Raw genomic sequence first — 23,537 nt, forward strand, 5'->3', positions numbered from 1 at the left:
TCCGCAATCCGCGAACTCTCGCGGATGTAGCGAAAATACGCAAATCCGCGCGCGGCGGATTTTTTGATTGTGTTCGCACTGCTCGCGGTCCGCGGCGCGGGCAGCAACAATCTCGCACTCGCGAAATTACAAAAATTACAATTGGGGAGGGGTGAAGGAAGTGGCCCAGTCTCCAACTTCCTGTTCCTGTCCAGCAAGCTCCTCCCATTGCTTAGTCCATTTCCTGGCCACTTTGAATTCGATCTTGACTGGGAAGGATTGCTTTTTGTGGATGCTGCTGGAGATTTGGCTTTGAGGCCTTTTGGATTACTTTTGGATTCGAAATTTGATTTCACAAGTAAGTTGATAAGTTGATGTTGTTTGTTTGTGGTGATTTGTGTGTGTGTTTTTCGACTTTCTGGGGTGGGGTTGGGGGCTGGCTATGTTGGTGGGAGGCCATTTTGAGGCATGGTCTTGCAGGTCCTGGCCATGTGGATGGGGTCAAGCGGCCATTTTGAAGTCAGGCAGTGTGCTTTGTGCCCTAGGGCTACCCAGTCTGCTCTGATTTTTTTCATTATGCCCAGGCGAAAATCGGATTTAAAAAAAAAAATGTGCCTGTGTTCGCACTGCTCGCGTCCCGCGCAGCAACAATCTCGCACTCGCGAAATTGTAAAAATTACAATTCTGCACATGAGTTGAAAACTACCATGCTTAGTTATGGGTGCATGCATGATACAACTGTTTTGTTGAATTTTAACATGATTCTGGCCAGGGCATGGATGGCATTGGATTGTGGTGATATTTGTATGTTTTACGACTTTTTGGGGTGGTGTTGGGGGCTTGCTATGTGGGTGGGGGCCATTTTATTGCCTGGTCCTGTGTGGGTGGGGGTCTAGGGGCCATTTTTAAGGCAGTTTGTGTGCTTTAGGCCATAGGCCTGCACCCAGTGTGTTGTGATTTTATCATGCCCACGGGGCCCAGAATCGGTCTGTTCACTGATTTTGCTAGTTTTTCCGCCACGTTCGCGTCGTGAAGCAACAACCTCGCACTCGCGAAATTGCAAAAATTGCAATTCTGCACCAGAAAACCACCAGCAGGCAGCATAAACCTTCTGAAACTTGATGGATGGCATTGGATTGTGGTGATTTGATTGGTGTTGTGTTTTTTGACTTTTTGGAGTAGGGGTTGGGGGCTGGCTATGTTGGTGGGGGCCATTTTGAGGCATGGTCCAGGCCATGTGGATGGGGGTCAAGCGGCCATTTTGAAGGCAGGCAGTGAGCTTTGTGCCATAGGCCTGCACCCATTTTGCCTTGCTTTCACCCATTGTGTCCAGGGGGAGTCAGTGGTACATGAAAATGTAACCCTCTGTGTGTGTGCTATCTTGGATCAATGTTAAATTCCTGTTTCCCAAAAATTTAGCAATTCTTAATTTTGAAATTTCCATATTGTGTGGTGTGCACGTGTGTATTCATAAATGCCTAATTGCAAACTATTTATTGAAGCGCTACATATGCAACATATATTTACTGATGTTCCTCTGTCTTCGTTTGCTTTTAGGTGCACAAAGTCAATAACTCCGCATCATCATTGAGCATCAGTGCCAGGAAGAAGTCCTGCTGCGGCCTGCTGTTCCGACATCTGAAGAAGATGGCTCCAAAAAGAGGTGCCCGTAGCTCCTCTTGCAAGAAAGATGTCTCTACTAAGGAGAAGAAGAAGCAAGTGGCAGCACTTACCAAGGAGACTGGTGGCACTACCACTAAATTTTTGTGGAAAAAACAAAAGTCCACCATGAGTGCTGCACAGGTAGCCTGTTTAGTGGTTCAATCACCAACGACCAGTGATGTTGGCTCATCGCAAGAAAGTAGCAGCACACCATCAACACAGGTTGTAACTCATCTCACAAGTACTATTCAACAACCAAAGCCGCAACAACAACTGCATGGGCTACTAGTACAAGCACAAGTACATGCGCAAGGAGCTGTCCGAGAAGGAGCTGTCCGAGAGGAGCTGTCCGAGAAGGAGCTGGCCGAGAAGGAGCTGGCCGAGAAGGAGCTGTCCGAGAAGGAAAAGGTCGAGAAGGAGCTGGTCGAGAAGGAGAAGGTCGACAAGGTCGAGAAGGAGAAGGTCGAGAAAGAGAAGGCCGAGAAGTAGAAGGCCGAGAAGGAGAAGACCGAGAAGGAGAAGGCCGAGAAAGAGAAGGCCGAGAAGGAGAAGGCCGAGAAGGAGAGGTCCATGGAGAGTTGCAAGTAGAGGTCAGTGAAGAGGCCCATGTAGCGGCGCATGGAGCGGTGCAAGTGCCCACAATGGTTCTTCTTCCAGGAGTAGGGGCACAGGAGGAAATTGACTTTGGAGCCTGGGTATCATGTCAGGAAGACGAAGGCACTCCTCCTGATGATTCATTTTCTCCCAGCTCCCCAGCAAGGAAAAGATCAAGGAGTGTGTGTAGAAGTTCCTCTTCAAGCCCCGCCTCATCAGATGATCTGGATCTAGATTGGCAACCATCTCCGACGTCTGAGAGGGAGGCACACCACTCGCTGCGAAAGGTGTCAAATGTTAAAAGGAAGGGCCCCGGAAAGCTCATACTTATGGATCTGAACGCCGGACTTGATGAAGTGGTTCATTCTGATGTTGATGAACAGGATGACAGCAATGTCATCACACACGTCATTCCAGCCACACCGGCCATGCAGCAGACAGACATTTATACCCTATCCCGACGTCATGCTGAGCGTGACCCTGGCGACGTGGCACTGGTAGCACCATCAACGCAGTCAAGTAGTACAACAAGTTCAACAAAACCTACAGCTCCCATATTTTCTCCACAGAGGGGGACTCCATCCAGCTCGACTCCCTCAAGTAGGGTTGCTGCAATAATTGCACAACCCAGTAGATGTCTGCAAGGCTCATCCACCCCTGCTTCATCTGGCATTGGCAGTATCATCTCGTGTGGCAAAACCAGAAGTTTCCAGTCCCCAGTTTGGAACTTTTTTAGTGTCCATGCAAAATATGATAACATAGCCGTTTGTTGCATTTGTAAGACTAGAGTTAGCCGTGGTAAGACTGGTACCAACTATGGAACCGGAGGCCAGATAGGTCATCTTAAAAGAAGGCACGCTGTCAAATGGTTTGCGCACCTAGCAAACATCAAGGGAAAGCAATCCCAAAGGGCAAGTGGCCAAAATATACCCATACTAGGTGTTTCATCTGAAGATGACGGGGAGGTAGAAGAACCGTCAGACATTTGTCCGGTTGCACCCAGTACCCCTTGCAGCACCACACCCTCCGGAACACATAGGAGGCACACTGAGAGTCTGGGAGACACACCAATGCGGGAAATGTCAACACTGAGCAGAAGTGGGTCGAAGAAGGCATCCGCATCACCCAGTAAATTTGTCCAGCGCACCATTTCAAAAATGTTCTCCTCTGATGCGCAATTTCAACGCAACCACCCAATTGTACGCCTGTATAACACTAAGCTGGCTAAAATGCTAGCGGTGGACCTTCTCCCTTTTTCGTTTGTCGAAAATGTGGGTTTTTTTGAACTCGTGGCAACACTGGCCCCTAAATGGAAGGTTCCTAGCCGGTTCTATTTTGCCAGGGTTGCTGTTCCAGCATTACATAAAGAGGTGCTTGAGTTGGTTGGGGCAGCTTTGCAGAAGAGTGCTGTTCACACTATACACCTGACAACAGACATGTGGACCAGTTGCCAAGCCCTTGATTACATGTGCATCACTGCACACTGGGTCTCTTTTTCAGGGGTTGCACAACAGATAAATGCAGGTGGTGACTTGGTCGAGATTTTTAAGGGTGCTCGTAAACATGCAACATTAGCCATGTTTGGCATGGAGAAAAATCATACTGCAGCCAACATTTTGGATGACTTTAACAAAAAGGTCTCGCAATGGCTGCCCCCAAGAAATTGCAAGGTTGGTTATGTTTCTACTGATAATGGCAGCAATGTAGTTAAGGCCATGGAGAACGGTTACTATTTTAGAGTGCCGTGTTTGGCGCACTGTATGAACCTTGTCGTGCAAAAGTTCTTGAAAAAAGAACTTGCAGTCGACAAAATACTGACCATCTGCAGAAGAATATGCACACATTTCAACCATTCTTTTAAGGCCCGGAAGGAGCTGAGGCGCCAGCAAAAGTACGTAGAATGCCAGTGAAAGCACTTATCCAGGAGGTGGCAACACGTTGGAACTCAACCTTCTACATGCTTGAGCGTCTGCATGAGCTGTTTCCAGTAGTCAATGAGTATTTCTACAACCTGGGTGGTGATACGACAGAAATGATGCTAGCGGTGGAGCAATGGCAGCTAGTTAAAAGCCTGACAGACATGCTTCGTCCTTTTGAGGTCTTCACACGTGACGTCAGCAGGGAGGACTGTTCTTTGAGCAAAGCTATCCCATTGTTGCTGAAGCTCGAGCACCAAGTCAATGTGGTGTCTTCAGAATTAAAAGATGCTGGAAAGAATGAAGCATATGAGTTGGCGCAGAGATTATTACAACGCCTAGTTAGCAATAAACGACTTGTAAATATCAAGAAACAACAGCACTACATTTGTGCTACTATTCTGGATCCACGTTACAAAAAGCCATTGTTTGGCAAAGTAATAATTCCTTTTGAAAAATCAGATGTTACAGAGTACAAAGGTTGGCTAGCTCAGTCAGCCATTCGTTTTGAAAGAGAGCGGAAGGAAACTGTAGGAGAACTTGAAGACAGTACTACTAGTGAATCAGCAGGCCATCAGGCGTCCCAAAAAAACACTTCTGCATCTGTGCCTGTGACAGAAGTGAGTGACTTTTCCTCTGAGCCGTTAACCACACCAGCAACCGTATCATCTGCACCAGTCACAGGCGATATGTCTGAAGCGGATTGGCTAAGTGAGCTAGGGTTTCCTTGTCCCAGAAAGGACACAGAAGTGCAAAGTACAGGAATCCGGGAGAACATTGTTTCAATGGTGCAGGCCTATCTGGATGACTCAACAGCGGTCAATATTACTGAGGACCCATTGGCGTATTGGCATGGGAAAAGAAAGATATGGCGAGAGCTCACCAACCTGGCTATCAATTACTTGTCTTGCCCACTCGCAAGCGTGTCTTCAGAACGTGTTTTAGTTCTGCTGGTGGCATTGTGACTTGCAAAAGGTCCCGCCTCTTGCCTGCAAATGTGGAGCGGCTCACCATGATAAAGATGAACCAGCACTTCATACCATCAGATTACAAAGTACGAGAATGCACGCAGGAAGAAGAGGACACCGACCTACCTGAGGGAAGTTTTCATCAGTTACCAGAAGTACTACCGACTCAATTTGCAGAGTTTGAGGACGAGCTCTGCTTCCCTGACAGCGATTTCTGAAAATTAGTCAATGATTCATTAACTTTATTGTTCGTCCTTATTCACTTTTATTCCTGTGTGTCTGTCTTTCTTTGTTTAGCAAGTGCTTCATCACATTCACAACAAAACTGTAATCATCCAATCAAACAACAAGCCCATCAGCAGAACTGTCTTGATTTTGATGCCGCAGCATTCCTCAGGTTCACAACAGTTAGTTGACAACTCAGTCCTGGTCGTCTATCCTCCTCCTCCAGACTCACTCTATCCATTTGTTTATATTGTGGAGATATAGAGGATAGAAACACCATGCCCAGACACATAGGAAGGAATGAATGAAAAACAAGATGGCGGCCCGATCACGTGCGCGTAAGTAAGTTCGCACGCGATTTCTCTCGCGAACTCGTGCGAACTTGCACGAACTCGTGCGAACTTGCATTCGCAAGGCGCTCATGCCGCGAGATTACACATAGCGGGCGGAAACGGAAATACGTCACGAAAACAAAATGGCGGCGCCCGTACTCAACCTTAGGGTAACTCGCACGAGTTCGCGTCTTCTACGGTCGAGTTCGCACGACGCCGCGCCTCGCGAATTGGGCGAAATTACCAAAAAACGAGTTTTGCAAAAGCAAAACCAACGAGCAGGTGCAAAAGTTCGAGCTCATCATTTGTAACCATTTCCCTGTAGTGCTTCCTGAAGGGGCCCTCCAGAATCCGGTTGCCTACTTGCAACTATTGTGTGACCCTGCTCTGACAGTCACAGAATAGTTACAAGTATGCCATTGCATCCTGTTAAAAAAAAATTACATTGCAACAAAAAGGAAAGGGAGCAGACAAGCAGGTGCCAGCCTTCATTAATGTCAGTTGGGGCAGGGCAGGTGTTGTTGTTTGCAAAACTTAAAGCACTTAGCAGGTGTGCTTTGCTTTGCCACAAGAATGTACACTCACTTGTCAATCAGAGGGTGCTGTGATGACACCGAGGGTGGCATGGGTGTGCCAGCCAGAGGGTGGCATGAGTGAACCAGAGTGCCAGTGTTGACAGAGGATGGCAGTGCTTTGCTTTGCCACAATAATGTACACTGGTGAACCAGAGGGTGCTGTGATGACACAGAGGGTGACTTGGGTGAGCCAGAGGGTGGCATGGGTGAACAAAGAGAGTGCCAGTGGTGACAGAGGGTGGCAGTGATGAAGAAAGCCTTGCAAACAGGCTGGGCACGTAGAAACAACAAGTTCGCAAAACTGGCGAACCGACAAGTAAGTTCGCAATTTGCGAAATTGTACAAAACCCTCGCTAACTTGCAGAAACCCGTGCGAACACACACCCCCCAAAAAATACGCAAAATACGCGAGAATTCGCGGATTTTGCGGATGTTCGCAATCCGCAAATTCGCAAATCTGCAAATTCGCGATTTGCGAATCCGCAAAATCCGCCCATGCTTAATAACGTCATGAATCTGAGTGTATGCTGCTCTCTCTTTCAGTTTTCCAAGGAACAGTCGGTTTGAGATTGATCAATGGCTGGCTGGTCTCCTGGGTCGAGACTGTTTTTCTTGATGAGTAGTAGCATGTAGAAATGTTGAGCTCCAGCGGGAAACTGCTGGAACACTGGCAGTTCTTGTCAGTAAGCTAGCATGTGTGATAGAGATTTAACGTCCCAGGCAAACATGGGTTTGTGGGCAAGAGGTGGGAATATTTTGTCAGGGGTCGGTTCAGTTTGTCGTCAGGTAGGTGGAAGCTTTCTTTGCTCCCCCTGTACCCTGGCAGGGGATCAGGCTGAGGCTAAGGGTTCTTGCAACCTGATCCTAAAGTGAATTATTCTCCTGGATTTTTCACCTAGTATCTTGCCCTCTTCTCCTACCTCAAGGAAATCTGGATGCAGAAACACCTGGCTATTTGTAACTAGATGTAGGAATATCAACACCCGCGGCCGGTAGTGGGAGTACCGGCCGGGCGGTGACGTGGGAAGGGGAGGGGCAGGGTGGGGGGTAGTAATATATGGATTACGGAGTTTAACAGGTGAGTAAACATATAAATAAATAAAACAAATTTCGGTGCGTGCACTGCATCACCAGATGCGATGCAGAGCGCGCAACGAAGTTTGTTTTATTTATTTACTAGCAGCCCGTCCCAACGTTGTCCGGGTATGAATTGCTGCCGGCCAGTAGTATATTGTTTTGTAGAATTTCGTTTTGATAGCATTTCTTATCTGTGACAGGCCTGTGAAATGCTCGGATTCACAGTGCACTGCTGATGCACTTAAGAGTGCGCGTTCAGTAGTGTGTGAACTTGAGTTTCCCTACTTTATTTTTCCTTGCAATATTATATAGCGCGAACTCGACAACATGGCATGAGCACAATTTACATTACAGAGGAACACATTCATTTGTGGTAGGCACGGGGAGACAGAGCGATTTGCCTGGAATCACAGGATGTTGAGCTGATGGCGAGATTTGAACGTAGCTCCCCAGCTCTAAAGTTCGCAATTCTAGAACTTGTGGCAGGAGGTGAGTCTAAAAGTGTATGTCGGTGCTGGCCATCAATGAGAGAGACCTGTGCATTTTTCAAATGGGTGGTGAAAAAATATGAGTATGTTTCTGGAGATGTGGGCCGCCGTGCCACCAATGTACTTTCCGGGGGAGGGTAAACACCCATTATTCTGCAACTTTCTTTCCGCATACCATCACTCCGCATACTTTCATTACGAAAGTACCATGACTCCGCAATGCCAATATAACGCATGGCATTACATTTTATATGCTTTTACTACGCATACATTTACAACGAAATTCATTGTAAATGCATGAATGGTAAAAGCATGTTTTTTTAAATGTTTGGATAAGGTAAGTATGGGCATAGGGGTATATGTTTTGGGGTAGTGTGGTATATGTTTTGAGGTGTTGGGTATTTTAAGGGTTTAGATATAGTTTTGGGTTATTGGGTACAGGGGTAGTGTTAGGGTTTAGGGATAGGTATGGGTTTTGTGGTACAGGGGTATTTTTAGAGTTCAGGGCTAGGTTTGGGTTTTGGGGTATAGGGGTATTTTTAGGGTTCAGGGGTAGGTTTGGGTTTTGGGGTACAAGGGTATTTTAAGGGTTCAGGGCTAGGTTTGGGTTTTGGGATATAGGGGTATTTTTAGGGTTCAGGGCTAGGTTTGGGTTTTGGGGTACAGGGGTATTTTAGGGTTCAGGGGTAGGTTTGGGTTTTGGGGTACAGGGTTATTTTTATGGTTCAGGGCTAGGTTTGGGTTCTGGGGTACAGCGGTATTTTTAGGGTTATGGGGTAGTTTTGGGTTTTGGGGCACAGGGGTATTTTAAGGGTTCAGGGCTAGGTTTGGGTTTTGGGGTACACTGGTATTTTAGGGTTCAGGGGTAGGTTTGGGTTTTGGAGTACAGGGGTATTTTTAGGGATCAGGGCTAGGTTTGGGTTTTGGGGAATAGAGGTATTTTTAGGGTTCAGAGGTAGGTTTGGGTTTTGGGGTACAGGGGTATTTAAGGGTTCAGGGCTAGGTTTGGGTTTTGGGGTACAGGGGTATTTTTAGGCTTCAGGGGTAGGTTTGGGTTTTGGGGTACAAGGGTATTTTAGGGTTCAGGGATAGGTTTGGGTTTTGGGGTACAGGGTTATTTTTATGGTTCAGGGCTAATTTTGGGTTTTGTGGTACAGGGGTATTTTTAGGGTTCAGGGGTAGGTTTGGGTTTTGGGGTACAGGGGTATTTTAAGGGTTCAGGGCTAGGTTTGAGTTTTGGGGTACAGGGGTATTTTTAGGGTTCAGGGCTAGGTTTGGGTTTGGGGGTACAGGGGTATTTATAGGGTTCAGGGCTAGGTTTGGGTTTTGGAGTATAGGGGTATTTTTAGGGTTTAGGGATAGGTTTGGGTTTTGGGGTTCAGGGTATATTTATAGGGTTAAGATGGGTTAGTGTTTAAGGGTGTTGGGGTATTTTAAGGAGTAAGGATGGGTTATGATTATGGGGTGCAGGGTTTTTTAAAGGGAGCAGGGTGGAGACCCGGAGCTGGAATGTACAGAACCTGGGAAGAAAAAACAATGAAATATTGGGCACAACACTCGCTTTTTTTCTGTAATCCCACGCTCTGCACACGCCCACGCCCCCAGCACACGCCCACAGCACACGGTATGAGACATGGTATGAAAGGCGGAACATACCACATGCCCCCAGCGTTTGTCACGCCCCCAGCACACGCCCACAGCACAACGCAGACACGCCCACAAGGGACTACTTTGCTGGCACGGTTACCTTTTAAATGTATATGGTGGGCGTCTGCATAGCCTATGTCCTTCTGCTGCAAATGCCCTTTCCAACGCTGTATTGGGTGCTGTGATTGGTGCTGTGGTTCCTGAGATTACCCACCTCAAAGGTTTGGGCTCTCTCTTTATTATATTAGTATAGATGTTTACTTACCTGTTAAACTCTGTAATCCATACATTACCATCCCCCACCCTGCCCCTCCCCCTCCCCACGTCACCGCCCGGCCGGTATTCCCACTATCGGCTACGGCTGAATATCAAACCAAAGCATCTCTCTCAACCGAAGTAGTTATTGTGCCCTTTGGACATTCGTAGGTGATGGAGACCAGGAATCTTCTAAAAGGTCACATTGGCACAGGCCATATTTGATCATGGCTGAAAGTTTCTTAGAACAGTCACCGGTGACAGATGGTGGTCAGGTGATTTGTTTGCAATGTTTATCAGTTCTTCAGTAAGGTAATAATAGACAGACACATACATTGTCATCACCAGATTGGCCCCAAATGTCTCCTGGAGAATGAAATGATATCCATTCCTAGTGCATAGGTTGGGTCTTGTTTGGAAAGCACACAAGCACACATACATTCAGACACACACACACACACACACTACCTGCATATGAATGCACACGGATACACACACTCTTACACACACTAACAAACAAAATATACATTATTGCATGCATAGATGTAACCACTCACATGCACTGCCAAAGCACATTGACATAAACGCATGTATACTCACACAATGTTTGCAGACTTAAACAGATCAAATGCACAGGATTGTACTTCTATGTAGGCAGACACAGTTACACACACGCACATACACAAACACACACACACCTAACCTCCCCCCACACACACATTCTGATTTAATGGCTGCTCTCTCATGCAGTACAGTAAATATCTTTGGAAGCCGCCATTTCCCCACCCCTCCTGCTCTATCAAAGACTAGTATAAAAGGTAATAACTGTGATAAATTTAGCCTGGAAGTTATTTGGAAATCGAACCGTTAAATGGCCATTAAACGTTCTGCGCCCGACGTACAGCCAGCTTGTTAAATCTGTGCTATATTTCTGCTGAACATTTTACTCTGTTACTGTCGTGTGTCTCCTTCCGATGGCGTTACCTCAGCTGAAGCAGTTACAGCAAAAGAATGCATCCTGGCTATAATAGTGCAACGTTAGTTATAGTAACTGTTTGTGCTCCCAATCCCACTAGTAGCAGTAGGCGAAACATTACAGTGAACTGCAAAACACTCAAAAACTATGCGACGATTTTTTCCATAGAATAGATTTGCAACCTTTTTAACACATTTTTTTTCACTGTGAGTATTTTTCAAAATGTCACATATTTCTGAAATGTTGGGCTTTCCACCTACTAATCCCGCGCTCAAACTGGCTAATCAAAACAAACCACCCCAAACAGACAGAACTATCAATCAGTGAGATTTTTCAGATGAGTAGTGTATGAAATAGGGTTAGTAGTTCAGGAGGGAGGTGAACCCTACTCAAGCAGCATCCACAATCCTTGTGAGGGTGAAGTCCCAAGCAAACCCCAAATTAACCTGTGCTCAACCCTCTGGTAGCTTGGCACAGAGCAGTCAGGCTTAACTTAGAGTCAATGTGTATATGATTTATTGAGCAATTCAAACAGTAATAAATGTAAAACACAACATAAGAAAAATCCCACACCTGATTAGAAAAATAGTCTAATAAATGAAACAAGCCCAAACCGACAAAAATCCAATCAGTAGAACTGGAGATATGCAATGAATTTTTTTTTTGGAAATAAAGCACCAAAAATGTGGTTGCTCTGGACCAGGGCACAGTCTAAAGTTCAGGCATACCAGGATGGAGCACAGGCCAGCAACAGGGACCCAGTTAGACCCACTGAACAAAAGCTGGTTGCAAAGTCCTGTGTTGAGGATGCATTGTGCAGCTGAGGTGATGCAAGGTCTGCGTCAGAGCTGTGTCACATAGCATCAATTCCAGGGAGTTACGAGGCTGTGATGTGAGGTCCTGCATCGTTGCTGAGGAGGCTTTCGATGAGAAGCCCTGTGTCAAGGATGTGTTGCACACTAGCTGGTTCCAATGAGACTGTGATGGCCATGCAAAGTCCTTGAACCGGGAAAGTCCATGCAACAGAGGCAAGGCATTGGTTCGGCTCGGGTTGCGCCACACAACAGAGGAGATGTGTAGATTTTACTGGGTCCACAGATAGACTGGCAGAGCACCTTTAGGTCCACTTCCAAGGATCCAAGACTGGGGGCACCTATTGGTAGGGTAGGATTCACAGTTGCAGAATCCAGTTTCTGGTTACAAGAGACTAACCCTTGAAGTCACTCTGGTGGTCCTGGGTATACGTTGCAGGTTCTAGTCATTCTCACCCAGGCAAGAGTGCAGTAGGTCAGCACAACAGGGAAGCAGTCCTTAAGGGCAGCAGTCCAGCAGAGTGGCAGTCCTTTTAGCAGCACAGCAGTCCTTCTTCCTGGCCGAGTCTTCCACACGTCCGAAAGTGTACTGAAGAGTTATGGTCTGACATCCAATATTTATACCTGGTGCCCACTTTGAAGTAGGAGAAGCTCCTAGAGATTTCCACCCCTCTGAGGTGGCAGGCATCCCCTTCCACCCTGTGGTGGCCCAAGCTGCTTGTCTGGAGTCACAAAAGACCAGGGTCAAACCCTTTGTGAGAGCGCTCAGGTAGGACCATAGTGATGTACAAGTGTGGTAGGTGATAGCTTCTCCCCCTCGTTAACACAGAGTAGCCCATTCTGCCAACACCTATCTTCCCTTTTTCTCACTGTCTGGGAGCAATACACAAAGATCGCCGTCTAGCTGCCAGCTACACTAGTCAGGGGGCCCAGGATGCAGGCAGCAGGCACCAAATAGTTGAGACAGGAAAATGTCAGCTTTTCAAAAGTGGTAGTTTCAGAATTGTGATTAAGAAACCAACTTTACCATTAAAGAGGGCTCTTAATTACAAATCCATAGACAACAAATGAGGCTTGTCTACCTGCTCCCAATTGGAAGTTATCAGTTATTTAATATAATAAGGAAACCCCAATGTTACCTTACAGCTGAGATAGGCCTTGCAGTATTGAAATACAAATGCATGAGGTTTTCACTACAGGACATGTAAAAATTAAAAGTACATGTCCAACCTTTTAAGTACACTGCACACTGCCCTCTATGATGTATAGGGCCAACCACAGGGGGTGACTTTTATGTATTAAAAGGAAGGATTGGGCTTGGCAAATGGTTTATTTTGCCAAGTCGACATTACAGTTTAAAACTGCACACATAGGCTGCCATGGCAGGCCCGAGACATGTTTAAAATGTTACTTAAATGGGTGGCACGGTCAGTGCTGCAGGTCCACCAGAAGCATTTCATTTGCAAGCCCTGGGTACATGTAGTACCTCTCTACTACAGGCTTACAAGTACATTAAGTTAGTCAATTGGGTTTAGACAAATTTGACTATGTTTAAAGGAGAGAGCACAAGCATTTTAGCACTGGTGCACAGTCTTAAAAGCCAACACAAACGGGTACAGAAAACAGAAGAGTGAAGGCAAAACATTTGGGTGTGACCCTACAGAAAGGGCCAAGTCCATCATGTAATGTGTTGTCTTTTTTCACTTCTGCGTTACATGAAAATACTCACCAAGATCTATTCACTAGTATTCCACCTAAAGTGCCTCCTCAGGTGGTGTCACTCACTGATGGGCCTAGATTAAGATCCTAATTATCAGTGGTGGGATTTCACGCAGAGCGATAAATTCAAGTGGCATTCCATCACCCACAATTCGAGTGTCTCCAGGCCAGAAACACAACAATTTCATAGCCGCTACCAATGCACACCACCAACTCATCAGAAAAACGAGAAAAAAAGCGATTGAAGCCAGAATCTCCACACAAGCACACTACAACAAAGAACTCTTCAACATCATGAAGGAGTTCGCTCAACCCACCAGTGAGTCGACTGACACCCCCCTCACAAGACCTCTGCGACAAACTCAGCACCTTCTTTCATCACAAAATCAAGAGCATCTGCAACAACTTCGACGAAGACAACCAACACACTGAACCCCCACCAACCACCCCGACACCCTGAGGCCAGCGATTGACAACTGGACAGCCCTCACCACCGAAGACACACTTAAGATGATGAAGTGAATCCACTCCAGGCCCCCATGGACCCCTGCCTCACCACATCTTCAACAGAGCTGCCGACACAATCGCACCCATGCTCTACCACAAATCAACCGCTCCCTGGCCTCCGCCTCGTTCCCTGATGACTGGAAACATGCCGAGGTCAACCCACTCCTGAACAAATCCTTGGCAGACCCCACCAACCACAAAAACTACTGACCCATCTTCCTGCTCCGGTTCACAGCGAAAGTCATTGAGAAAGCCATCAACAGCCAACTCGCCACATTCATCGAAGAGCACAACATCCTCAACTCCTCCCAATCCGGCTTCAGAAAAAACCACAGTACAGAAACAGCCCTCCTCACTGCAACAGATGACATCTGCACCCTTCTGGACAGAGAAGAAACAGTAGCTCCCATCGTCCTCGACTTCTCAGCGGCGTTTGACACAGTCTCCCACCGCACCCTAATACGCAGACTCCATGATGCAGGGATCCAGGACAAGGCCCTTGACTGGATCCGCTCCTTCCTCTCTGGCAGAACACAGCGGGACAGACTCCCCCTTTCCTCTCGGATCCCACACTTACCACCGGGGGGGTCCGTCAGGGGTCCTCCCTCAGCCCTACTCTCTTCAACATCTATATGGCTCCGCTCGCCCCATCATCAGAACCTACGGATTCAACATCGTGTCATACGCAGACGACACCCAACTCATCCTCTCCCTATCCAACGAACCAAACACCACCAAACATAACTTTCGAGAAGGCATGGAAGCCGTCGCCAAATGGATGGAAAACAGCTGCCTACAACTAAACACCAACAAGACAAAAGTACTCATCATGGGCCCAAACCCTGACGGCTGGAACGACAACTGGTGGCCCCCATCCTTGGAAACCCACCCACCCCCATGGACCACGCATGCAACCTGGGAATCATCCTGGAATCCGAGCTCAAAATGGACCGCCAGATCTACTCAGTCTCATTCCTTGCACCACACTGCCAGTATGGTGAAGTGAAAAATTATCCCTTAGCCAATATCAAGCCAGCCACAAACCCTACGGCACCATCCCACATCACTATTTCCTCATGTGCCTTGCTGCTGACCATTTTCCTTTGCTCTGACCAAATGTCCTGTGTGGTTATTCCTCATTCCAGGTAGAAAACTCATAATCCCTATTTTTTTGTGCGTGGATACCACCCAGAGTCAGGGATGGAATCCCTGCGACATCCCTAGACAGAAAAAAGGTACACTCAAAGAGTTTGCTGCAGGATAGCTGTGCGTATACTGGCCGAGATGACTCACCCTTTCATCATTCAGAAGTTACTACAAGTGATATTGGTGATGATGATTCTAAATATTACTGTTTGATGTAATGTGTTTGTATTGTTCGTTTAATTGTTTTTGTAAATATTACATGTTAGTATTTGTTTTAATGGTTCTTAAACGCGAATTTTGACAACATTATATGGATTGTTTGGATTATAATTCCAAAAGAGCTTCAAATATACTGCTACTAACATTAATATTACACCGGTTTGGGGGGTAACTGAAAGGAGGAAGCTCACATTAAGGAAATTAAATAAAGGCATTCCACTGTAATCTTCTTGCTCGTATTTTAAAAATCATACTTAACTGTACATTTGATTGACAGGGCTAGGAGACCATATCTTGAAGAATTCAATAACGCATATAATGAAACATATCATTACAGTTTCTGCACGCATGCCTGCAGACATACTGAAAGAAGCGTCTGCAGAAATTCTCTCATTCAGAATGAATGTTATGATTATCTACTGGGAATTCTCTGGATATGGACCGAAGAAGGCTCTCATTCTAACCATGTGGTGAAGCCCCTATATGCCTCAACCTCTCCTCGCCCTGATGTATTCATATTTCACTGTCAACTGTGACCTACATAAGGAAATGTATGCCATAAAGGTATTGCAATTTATTGGGAAAGTGGAGTGAATCCCTTAGTATGAACTGTGAGTGATATATCTATTTACACATATGTTCTTAAATTATAGATCATCATAAACAAGATAGCAACGTAAATATTCAGGTTAATGGATTAAGACAAAGGGCAAACGCGAAATCACGTCCGGAAGGCAAGATAATGTCAATAAAAAATTAGAAACACATCAGTCTAAGTCATAGGGCTTCAAACTTTTGTGCACTCAGCCCCCTTAAGCAAAATGGTTTGAAATTACGCGCCCAACAAAACTTTACGGCATGGATTTGGGCGAAGGAGCTGCAGGGATGATCGATGAAGGTAGGGATCATGAGATAATTTCTGGGAGGCTTTTCTGTAGCTAGTAATCCACACCAAATGTGAGACTTATAAAATGAGCAATGGCATTAAACATTAACAGAATTGACCAAAAACAATACTCTCCATAATTTGGGTGCTGTGGGGCCCAATGTGAGTCCACCTGCTGCATTAATAATGGCTGTAGACCTGAAAAGAAGACAGTCTCCTCACTTGGCACTTCGTGTGGCCTATCATTCTAATAAACATGGGATTTCAAATGTATTTCTGAACTGCTCCAGGATAAAAACCTAATAGAACCATTTAATGTTTGCATACTAATAATGGGTTTTTAGTAAAAGAGTGGTTCTCATTCATAGTTATACGATTGTTTTAAGATGATACACAGTTATATGTGGTCATGCTTTATTCCACCTGATATTCCATATATGTACTAATTGTAAATGTGCGTGCACCCATACTCAAAATGTCAAGTGCACTTTACATGCTGTGCTAACTTTGGTCCTTTTTACGAGTTTGGCGGTGCAGGAGTGGGAGAGTTCATCACCGCCCGATCCTGCACCACCGACCCAGAACGCTGCCCATATGCCAGATTACAATATAAATCGTCTGGTGGGCGGGCAGCGTGGCAGTCCGGTGGTGGTGCAGTAAAATGGCTCAATGAGCATTTAATACTGCCCCACCATGGGACCACCACAGCGCGTTCCAGCACAGCATGGACTGAAAAGTCCATGCACTGCTGGAACTGGGGGTGTGCTTGCACACAGATGGGCAAAACGTGTGCCCCCTTGCATGCACCTACCTGCATGGGGCATGGGGGGACATGTAAGGCATCCTTTGTTTCCCCACTGCCAATTTTTACATGGCGATGCAGAACGCCATGTAAGCTGATAGTGGGAAAACTCAAAATATGCATGGTGGTGCCTCAGCAGCACCACCAGGATATTCTGGGCACCGGAATGCCATGCCAACACCAGGGAACACAGTTCCCTGGCAGTTGCGGTGGTCAGATAGCGGTCTGACTGCCAAACGTATAATACAGCGGTTGGACTTCTGATGTAGCAGTGGCTAGACCACTATCGCCGCGCCCCACGAGTATGGCGGTCCATGGACTGCCAGCCTCGAAATGAGGGCCAGAGCATTATACCAGGCATGACGTTCCTGGGATTCAATGTTTAACTTTTATGTGAGAATTGCTTTGCTTGCATGGTCTCTACTCTCCAGGTGCAGAGACAAGGCTTTGTTAATTAGAGAAAAGCATTGTTTATTTGTACCAATAGTAAGGTACAGGAGGAAGCTTTGGGCAAGATGACGCATTTAAGAGGTGGGAGATTACTTCTCATTGCGGAGAAGGGATGTTCAAGGTATAATGACTGTACCCACCTGAAGGTGTAGAAGAAAAGCTGAATGCTGGTCAGTTTTACAGGGAAAACGGAAATGTACTGGAGAAGATGACACTTATTACCTTGAATACTTTGTTTGATAATTGGAGTTGCATTGTTAGCTAGAGAGCAGAGACCCTTAGGATTTCACGAAGAGCAGACCTCTTATGCTAGTTCTCTCACTGTGTGGCTTCATGCTATATTCGTTAGACTTAGAGAACATTCATGAAAGACTCCATTATGCTGACACCTGTTCCTTGCTTTCCATAGCTTGATTAGGGCTTTCCTGAAGTTAATATAGAATAGGATAAGTCAGATTGTATCAGAGATGAGAATGACTAGGCAGGAGGATCGAATTCTGCAATATAATCTTCAGATTCTCTTTCTCATTTTCTGTATAACCACCTCTGAGCTTTTGGTGTTTAGATGTAGCTTTCTATTGTTTAAATTGAATTTCATTAGGAAATTCAGATTTATTGTTGTAATTTTATATTTTCATAATATGCTTTTGAAGACTCATCTATATCAGCTTTTTTTTGGAGTCTGTAATAAAACCCTTTAAATTTATCTCATAGTCTATGCTTTATTGCCTGACAATCTTTATTAATCTGTTATGGTAATTGAAAGAGATATTAACTCCCTCTTACCTTTCAGGCAACTTATAAATGGTTCACCAACTGAAGAGAAGGAAATCAATGAGTTTCGGAGCTTTAGCAATAGCTGCTGCCCTACAAGAAAGCTGTCTCCTCTGTCCTTTGTTAACAACATGGGCTCCCATTTTACCCAATCTCTCGCCCTCCCACCTCTCACCACCACCTCCCTGCCCTGTCTCTGATGCCCAAATCAAGTGCCTCCTTTGCATCATTTTTCTCTGCCCTTCGGGCATTGCTCTAATGCCCAAAGCAACACTGGCTCAACAAGTATGCCCTGTGCTTCTCATGCAGGCAAAAAGGAGACTAAAACAGCCTTAATTCTACAGCTGCACCACCAATAATACCTAGAGCTCTGTAAAACAGACTGTCTACCCTGCCAAGTCCACAGGGCCATCACTCCTAGCCCTGATGACCTAAGTAGGCTTTCTTCCTCCACCCCCTCGATTGCTTGGGCTATGTTCCATGTGTATCAAGGAAAATGCACCCTCCACGTCCCTTTTCATAACTGGGGCCTAGTGGACACTCATTGAGGGTAGGGGGGGAGCTCCTGTGCTGTTAATGCAGAGAGAAGGATAGACAGCTAGAGAAGAAACATGTCTCGACACTAGGGTGCTTTCTACCTAAAAGAAATGTATTTGTGTGCAATTGGTTATTCACATATATTTTAAGGCTGCTTTGAAGCCAGTATAGGTTTTAATTATTGGAATTATTTGAAGCTTCAAGGTGGCAAATATGTAATCTTTTTTAGAAGAAATATATATATATATCTTCATTAAAAGGACTTCAACCTTTTGATGCACACATACAATATATTTTGCTAGATATTGTCTGATTTCTTATTGCAATATTGTATCTTTATAAAGCACTTGTTGTTATCTTAAATACTATTTGGCAGCAGCCTGTTTTATGTATAATACAATTTTGAAATAATTACATTGACGGTGCTTTCTGTCAAAGGCTGGGACCTCGTAGCACTATAAAAAGACAAGTCACTTTTCTTCAGCACACAATCAGGATTGTATTTGGTTACACTCTGGGTCTCACACAGACATCTTTAGCGACCGCATTAGCCAACTGAGGTTTCATTATGTAAAAGAGTATATTTCCCTTTTATTAGTTTACCTTGAAATTATTTTTTATTTGATGCATGTGTGTCTTATTTTGCATGCAGTTGCCTGAAGTTTAAACGACCTGTGACCCTGTCATACACTCACTGCCTCTTCCCCCTGGCACTCAGTAGTACAATTTGCACACTCTTTTATGCAAATGTTCTGCTATACGTAAATTAAGACATCTCTGAAATTCGCCATTCATGTTTTCATGCTTTCATCATTTACGAGTAATTCAAGACTCATTTGCGCCCCCAGTACACATCCATGGATCCCCCAAGTGGTGGTCCCACAGTTGAAAGCCTCTGGTCGAAGCAGGGAGTGACTTCCTCAATTATGTATTACTTTAGGTTATTTTTTTTAGTTAAATGTAGGCAAACAAATCCTAAGAACCCCATCTAGAAACCTTTAATTTTTTTCTGTTGGTATTGTTTTTTTTTTTACAAATAAATATAAATGTTTGGGATACGAATTTACAGTATAACCTTTTTCTAGAACATAGAAAATGCTTAGCATCGACATATTCAGAATTATCACATTTTCGATTCCACTTATCAATCTTTATTTTTAACTGAAAAATGTATACAACTTATTGAAAAGAATGCACAAAGTAAAATTCAAGCTGCCAACACAGTAAATAGGTTTAATCTACTAAGTGTTTTAGCAACAAACACTCTAGAAGACATGCCTTAAGATAATTTATTTATAAACAATTAAAAACAAGCCTTTGAATCATTCATCATTTTCTTACGGATTCAAAATCTTGTTAAGCGCTTACCCGGTTGTCAGAACTAGGGGCCATTGTGTCTGTCATCCAGGCACCAAATCTGGACCCTGATGCTCTGATAGTTATGGGATTACTGACGCCTGTGAGTTTCCCACATCCTAAAAAAAGCAAACAAAACTGGTTAGATTGAAAAAACACTATGGATGTTATTAGTAAGAAAGGCCTAAATAACTCCACACATTATAGTAAACAAACAACCACTTGTATACGTTCTATTTAAAATATTATATTGAATTGTCTTGTCACAAAATGCTTGAGGGGAAGAAAATGCCTAATAAATCAGATTTTCTCAGTAGGTGAATTGCCGCATGCTGAACAGGTCTACAAAACCGTGCGAAAGATCTACAAATGCTTTGTATTTTTGGAGTCTGTAATTGAGTGTGTATTGGGGGGCTGGAGGGGGGGGGGGTCAGCTTATAATAATACAAATTTGGAACTCAATATATAATCTGAATTTTGCTTTATAATTAACAATTTGATTTCCTACTATTAAACCATTCTATCCCCACAAGCTGTATTGAAAATAAGAAATTATAGATGTTTAAAAATCAATGAAGAAATAAATAAAATAATAATAATAATAAATTATATGGAGCATTGTTCTTCAAGTCAGCTGCTTACTGGAGCTCTACGTAACAGTAATTACTGAACACCAACAAAATGGATTTTAGACCTGGCATTCTTGGCGTGGTTCCATTTACTTTTTTCCTCTACCTTCTGTATTGTTGACTTTGTGCAGGATGTCGTTTTTGCTGGTTTAGATGCTTTGGGCACTTTGCCACTGCTGATCAGTGTCAAAGTGCAAGTGCTCCCAGGGGAAATTGTCATTCTGATTGGTTACCTGTGATTGGCGTACTTGATTTACTGGGCAGTTCCTAGTAAAGAGTACTGTGTGTGCTGCTGGTCTGTAAATTAAATGTTACTAATGGGCCTTCAGCACTGAGTGTGCCACCTGCACAAGAAGCCTTCCACATGTGTCTCAGACCTTCCACTGTGGTGTCTGCACCAGCAGTTTTTAGCTGCCATGTCGAATTTGCACATGCACCCAGTTGCCAGGCCCTTTACTTATATATAAGTCACCTTCAAGGTAGGTCTAAGGTACCCCAATGGGCAGGGTGCAGTGTATGTGAAAGGTAGGACATGTACCTGCGTGTTTTACGTGTCCTGATACTGAAATACTACCAATTTATTTTTTCCCTTTTGAAAGGCTGTCTTTCCCATAGGTGATCATTGGAGATGCCTTGTAACGTTTTGCAAGTGTATGTTTTAATTGGGAAGAGATAGAGATTTGGAGTTTGGGATCCCTGAGCTCAGAATTTAAAATTACATCTTTTAGTGAAGGTGATTTTTAAATTATGTGTTTGAAAATGCCACTTTTAGAAAGTGTAGAACAAATGAAAATGTTAATTCAGATGGGATGCACTCAATCTAAACTCAAAGTAGCCAAATTAAACCAATTTTCCACAAGGTAGTTATCTCAGGTGCACTATTTACCTTGATCTCAATTTACCAGACGCATCACTTCAGACCCTGAACAATGCATGAGCACACTGCATGCAGACATTTTTGGCACGTGGTTACCCTGTTGAACTTGTGTATCAAGCAGAGAAATGGGCCTTATCCCTTGACAGAACTAATCTTCTGAAGAAACAGATCAGGCAGGTGACACCCAGAGAAGTCTTTGTTTCAACTTTCTCCACACACTCTCATAAAATTAAGAACATTCTACTGAAACGTTGGGATCTGTTACAGTCTGAACCTGACTTCAAAGGGATTTTTGCTAACCCTCCACCTATTGCGTTCAAAAGATCGCAGAATTTAAAGGAGATTCTCACCCTACCTCTAGATGCTACTAAGTTTGTACACAAAGGAATAATGACATGTTTTAACTGCTCTCCTTGTAACAAGTACACATTGGTCAAAGCATTTCTCATCCATGGTCATGGAAACACATCCACTTAAATTTCACAGCTGACTGCAACAGTCAGCATGTCATTTATGCGATTAGGAGTCCATGCAGATTATACTATGTTGGTAAAAAGGAGGGATCATTACGCACCCGGCGCACCCGGATAAGGGAGCACAAAAGCAGGAACAGAACCAAGATCCTCAGTTCACCATTAGCATCACATTTGTATGAACATCAACACACTATTGCTCAGATAAGATTCACCATTTTGGAGGTGGTAAAGATTCAACCAGACAGGGACATGTCCAAACTGTTGTCTCAACGTGAGACACACTGGATACGGTTTCTTGACACACTTATACCAAAGGGTCTCAATGATCAACTTGAGTTATCCTGTTTTTGTGAATTCACCATGTTATCTCATTTAGAGAGTTGGAACCTTCATCTCATAGGAGCACCACATTTGTGATCATTGTTCTCATGTATCGCTTGTACCATCTAGCATGTGTGTTTGACCGGGCACGTGATGTGTCCTCATCATGTATCACTGTACCTTTATGCAGCACTTACTTTTTGTTATAGTGTATTACAGTTGTGACCTTCACTTGAATTTGTTGTCTTTACCATGTTGTGTGTGTTTATGATTGGGCATGTGATGTGACATTAATATGTATTATCTCTTTATGTCATGGTTGCCATCATCTCTACATTGGTATACTAGTCCACATCATGTTTATTTCAGCATTTACCCGAGGATCCTTGGTGGCCCAGGGTATCAATGTATTTATCATGTTCACCATTGATGTTCTTGTCATTATCGTAGCAATTCTTTTGTCAGCAAATTTTGTTTGGTAACTTCATTTTCATTGTGTCACTGTTGCAATCTGTGTAGTACTAGGCATTTTCATATCTTCTTTATGATTCTTTTACCTTGTTCAAGTACTGTTTGTGTAGCTTCGTGCACTTTGTAAAGTTACTCTGTTTTTTTTTTAATCTTTATTGATTACGGGCACTCACAGCGCCTGTGAGTCTCTCCTTTGTGTTTATGGATACATTTTGCACGGCACTTCCGCATTTGTTTAAAACCCGGCGTGGCATCCATTCAACTAAACGTCTGTTACAGAGGATTTCGTCTTCTAGACACGGTGAGCAATTGGGCTTATGCTTTAAGCGGACAATCGTTACTTTATTGGTGTAATGCACTTTCTGACAAAGGCTTTTCATTTCAGTTTGTGTTTTTTGGACCATATTAATGGCCAGCCATTGGCCACAGCGTTTTGAGGTATGACTCGTGGCACATGTTTGGTCATTACATGAGTTATTGGGTGTTTTCAAACTGTATCTGGGATCTTTCCACTTTCATTAACTTTTTCTAGTACTCAAATATGGACATGCAGGGCATGGGTTGTTTCCTATGAAAAGTGTTGTCACAGATGTACACAGTGGAGTATGCGTCCCTCTGGCTTTCTTTCTGTATTTCTTATCTATTTTTTGTGTTTTTAGATCTATATTTTGGGGTTCAGCATTATTTCAGTCTTGGCAAAGGTCACATAGTTTTACATGTAAAGTTCCTCTCTGTATCTAGTTCATTGATCAAATGTCCTGCCCATGTTTGAGCCTTTCTTTTCATACTTTATGTTGGTATTTGCAAGCCATACTTTTGACTATTTTTGACATTGTTGTTTACAGATTCAACTGATGAAGG

General features: G+C 44.2%; 1 protein-coding gene across 1 annotated transcript in view; it reads right to left on the minus strand.

Moving 5' to 3' along the window:
* Window positions 1-23,537, minus strand: part of OLFM2 (olfactomedin 2) — a 456,349-nt gene that overhangs the window by 47,240 nt on the left and 385,572 nt on the right. Inside the window, exon 5 of the mRNA XM_078659181.1 lies at window positions 19,915-20,021. Within this exon, the coding sequence (XP_078515307.1) occupies window positions 19,915-20,021 (107 nt within the window). The remainder of the gene's footprint in view (window positions 1-19,914; window positions 20,022-23,537) is intronic.

Source organism: Lissotriton helveticus, chromosome 1_1, assembly GCF_964261635.1.
Source record: "Lissotriton helveticus chromosome 1_1, aLisHel1.1, whole genome shotgun sequence".
Classification (NCBI taxonomy): domain Eukaryota; kingdom Metazoa; phylum Chordata; class Amphibia; order Caudata; family Salamandridae; genus Lissotriton; species Lissotriton helveticus.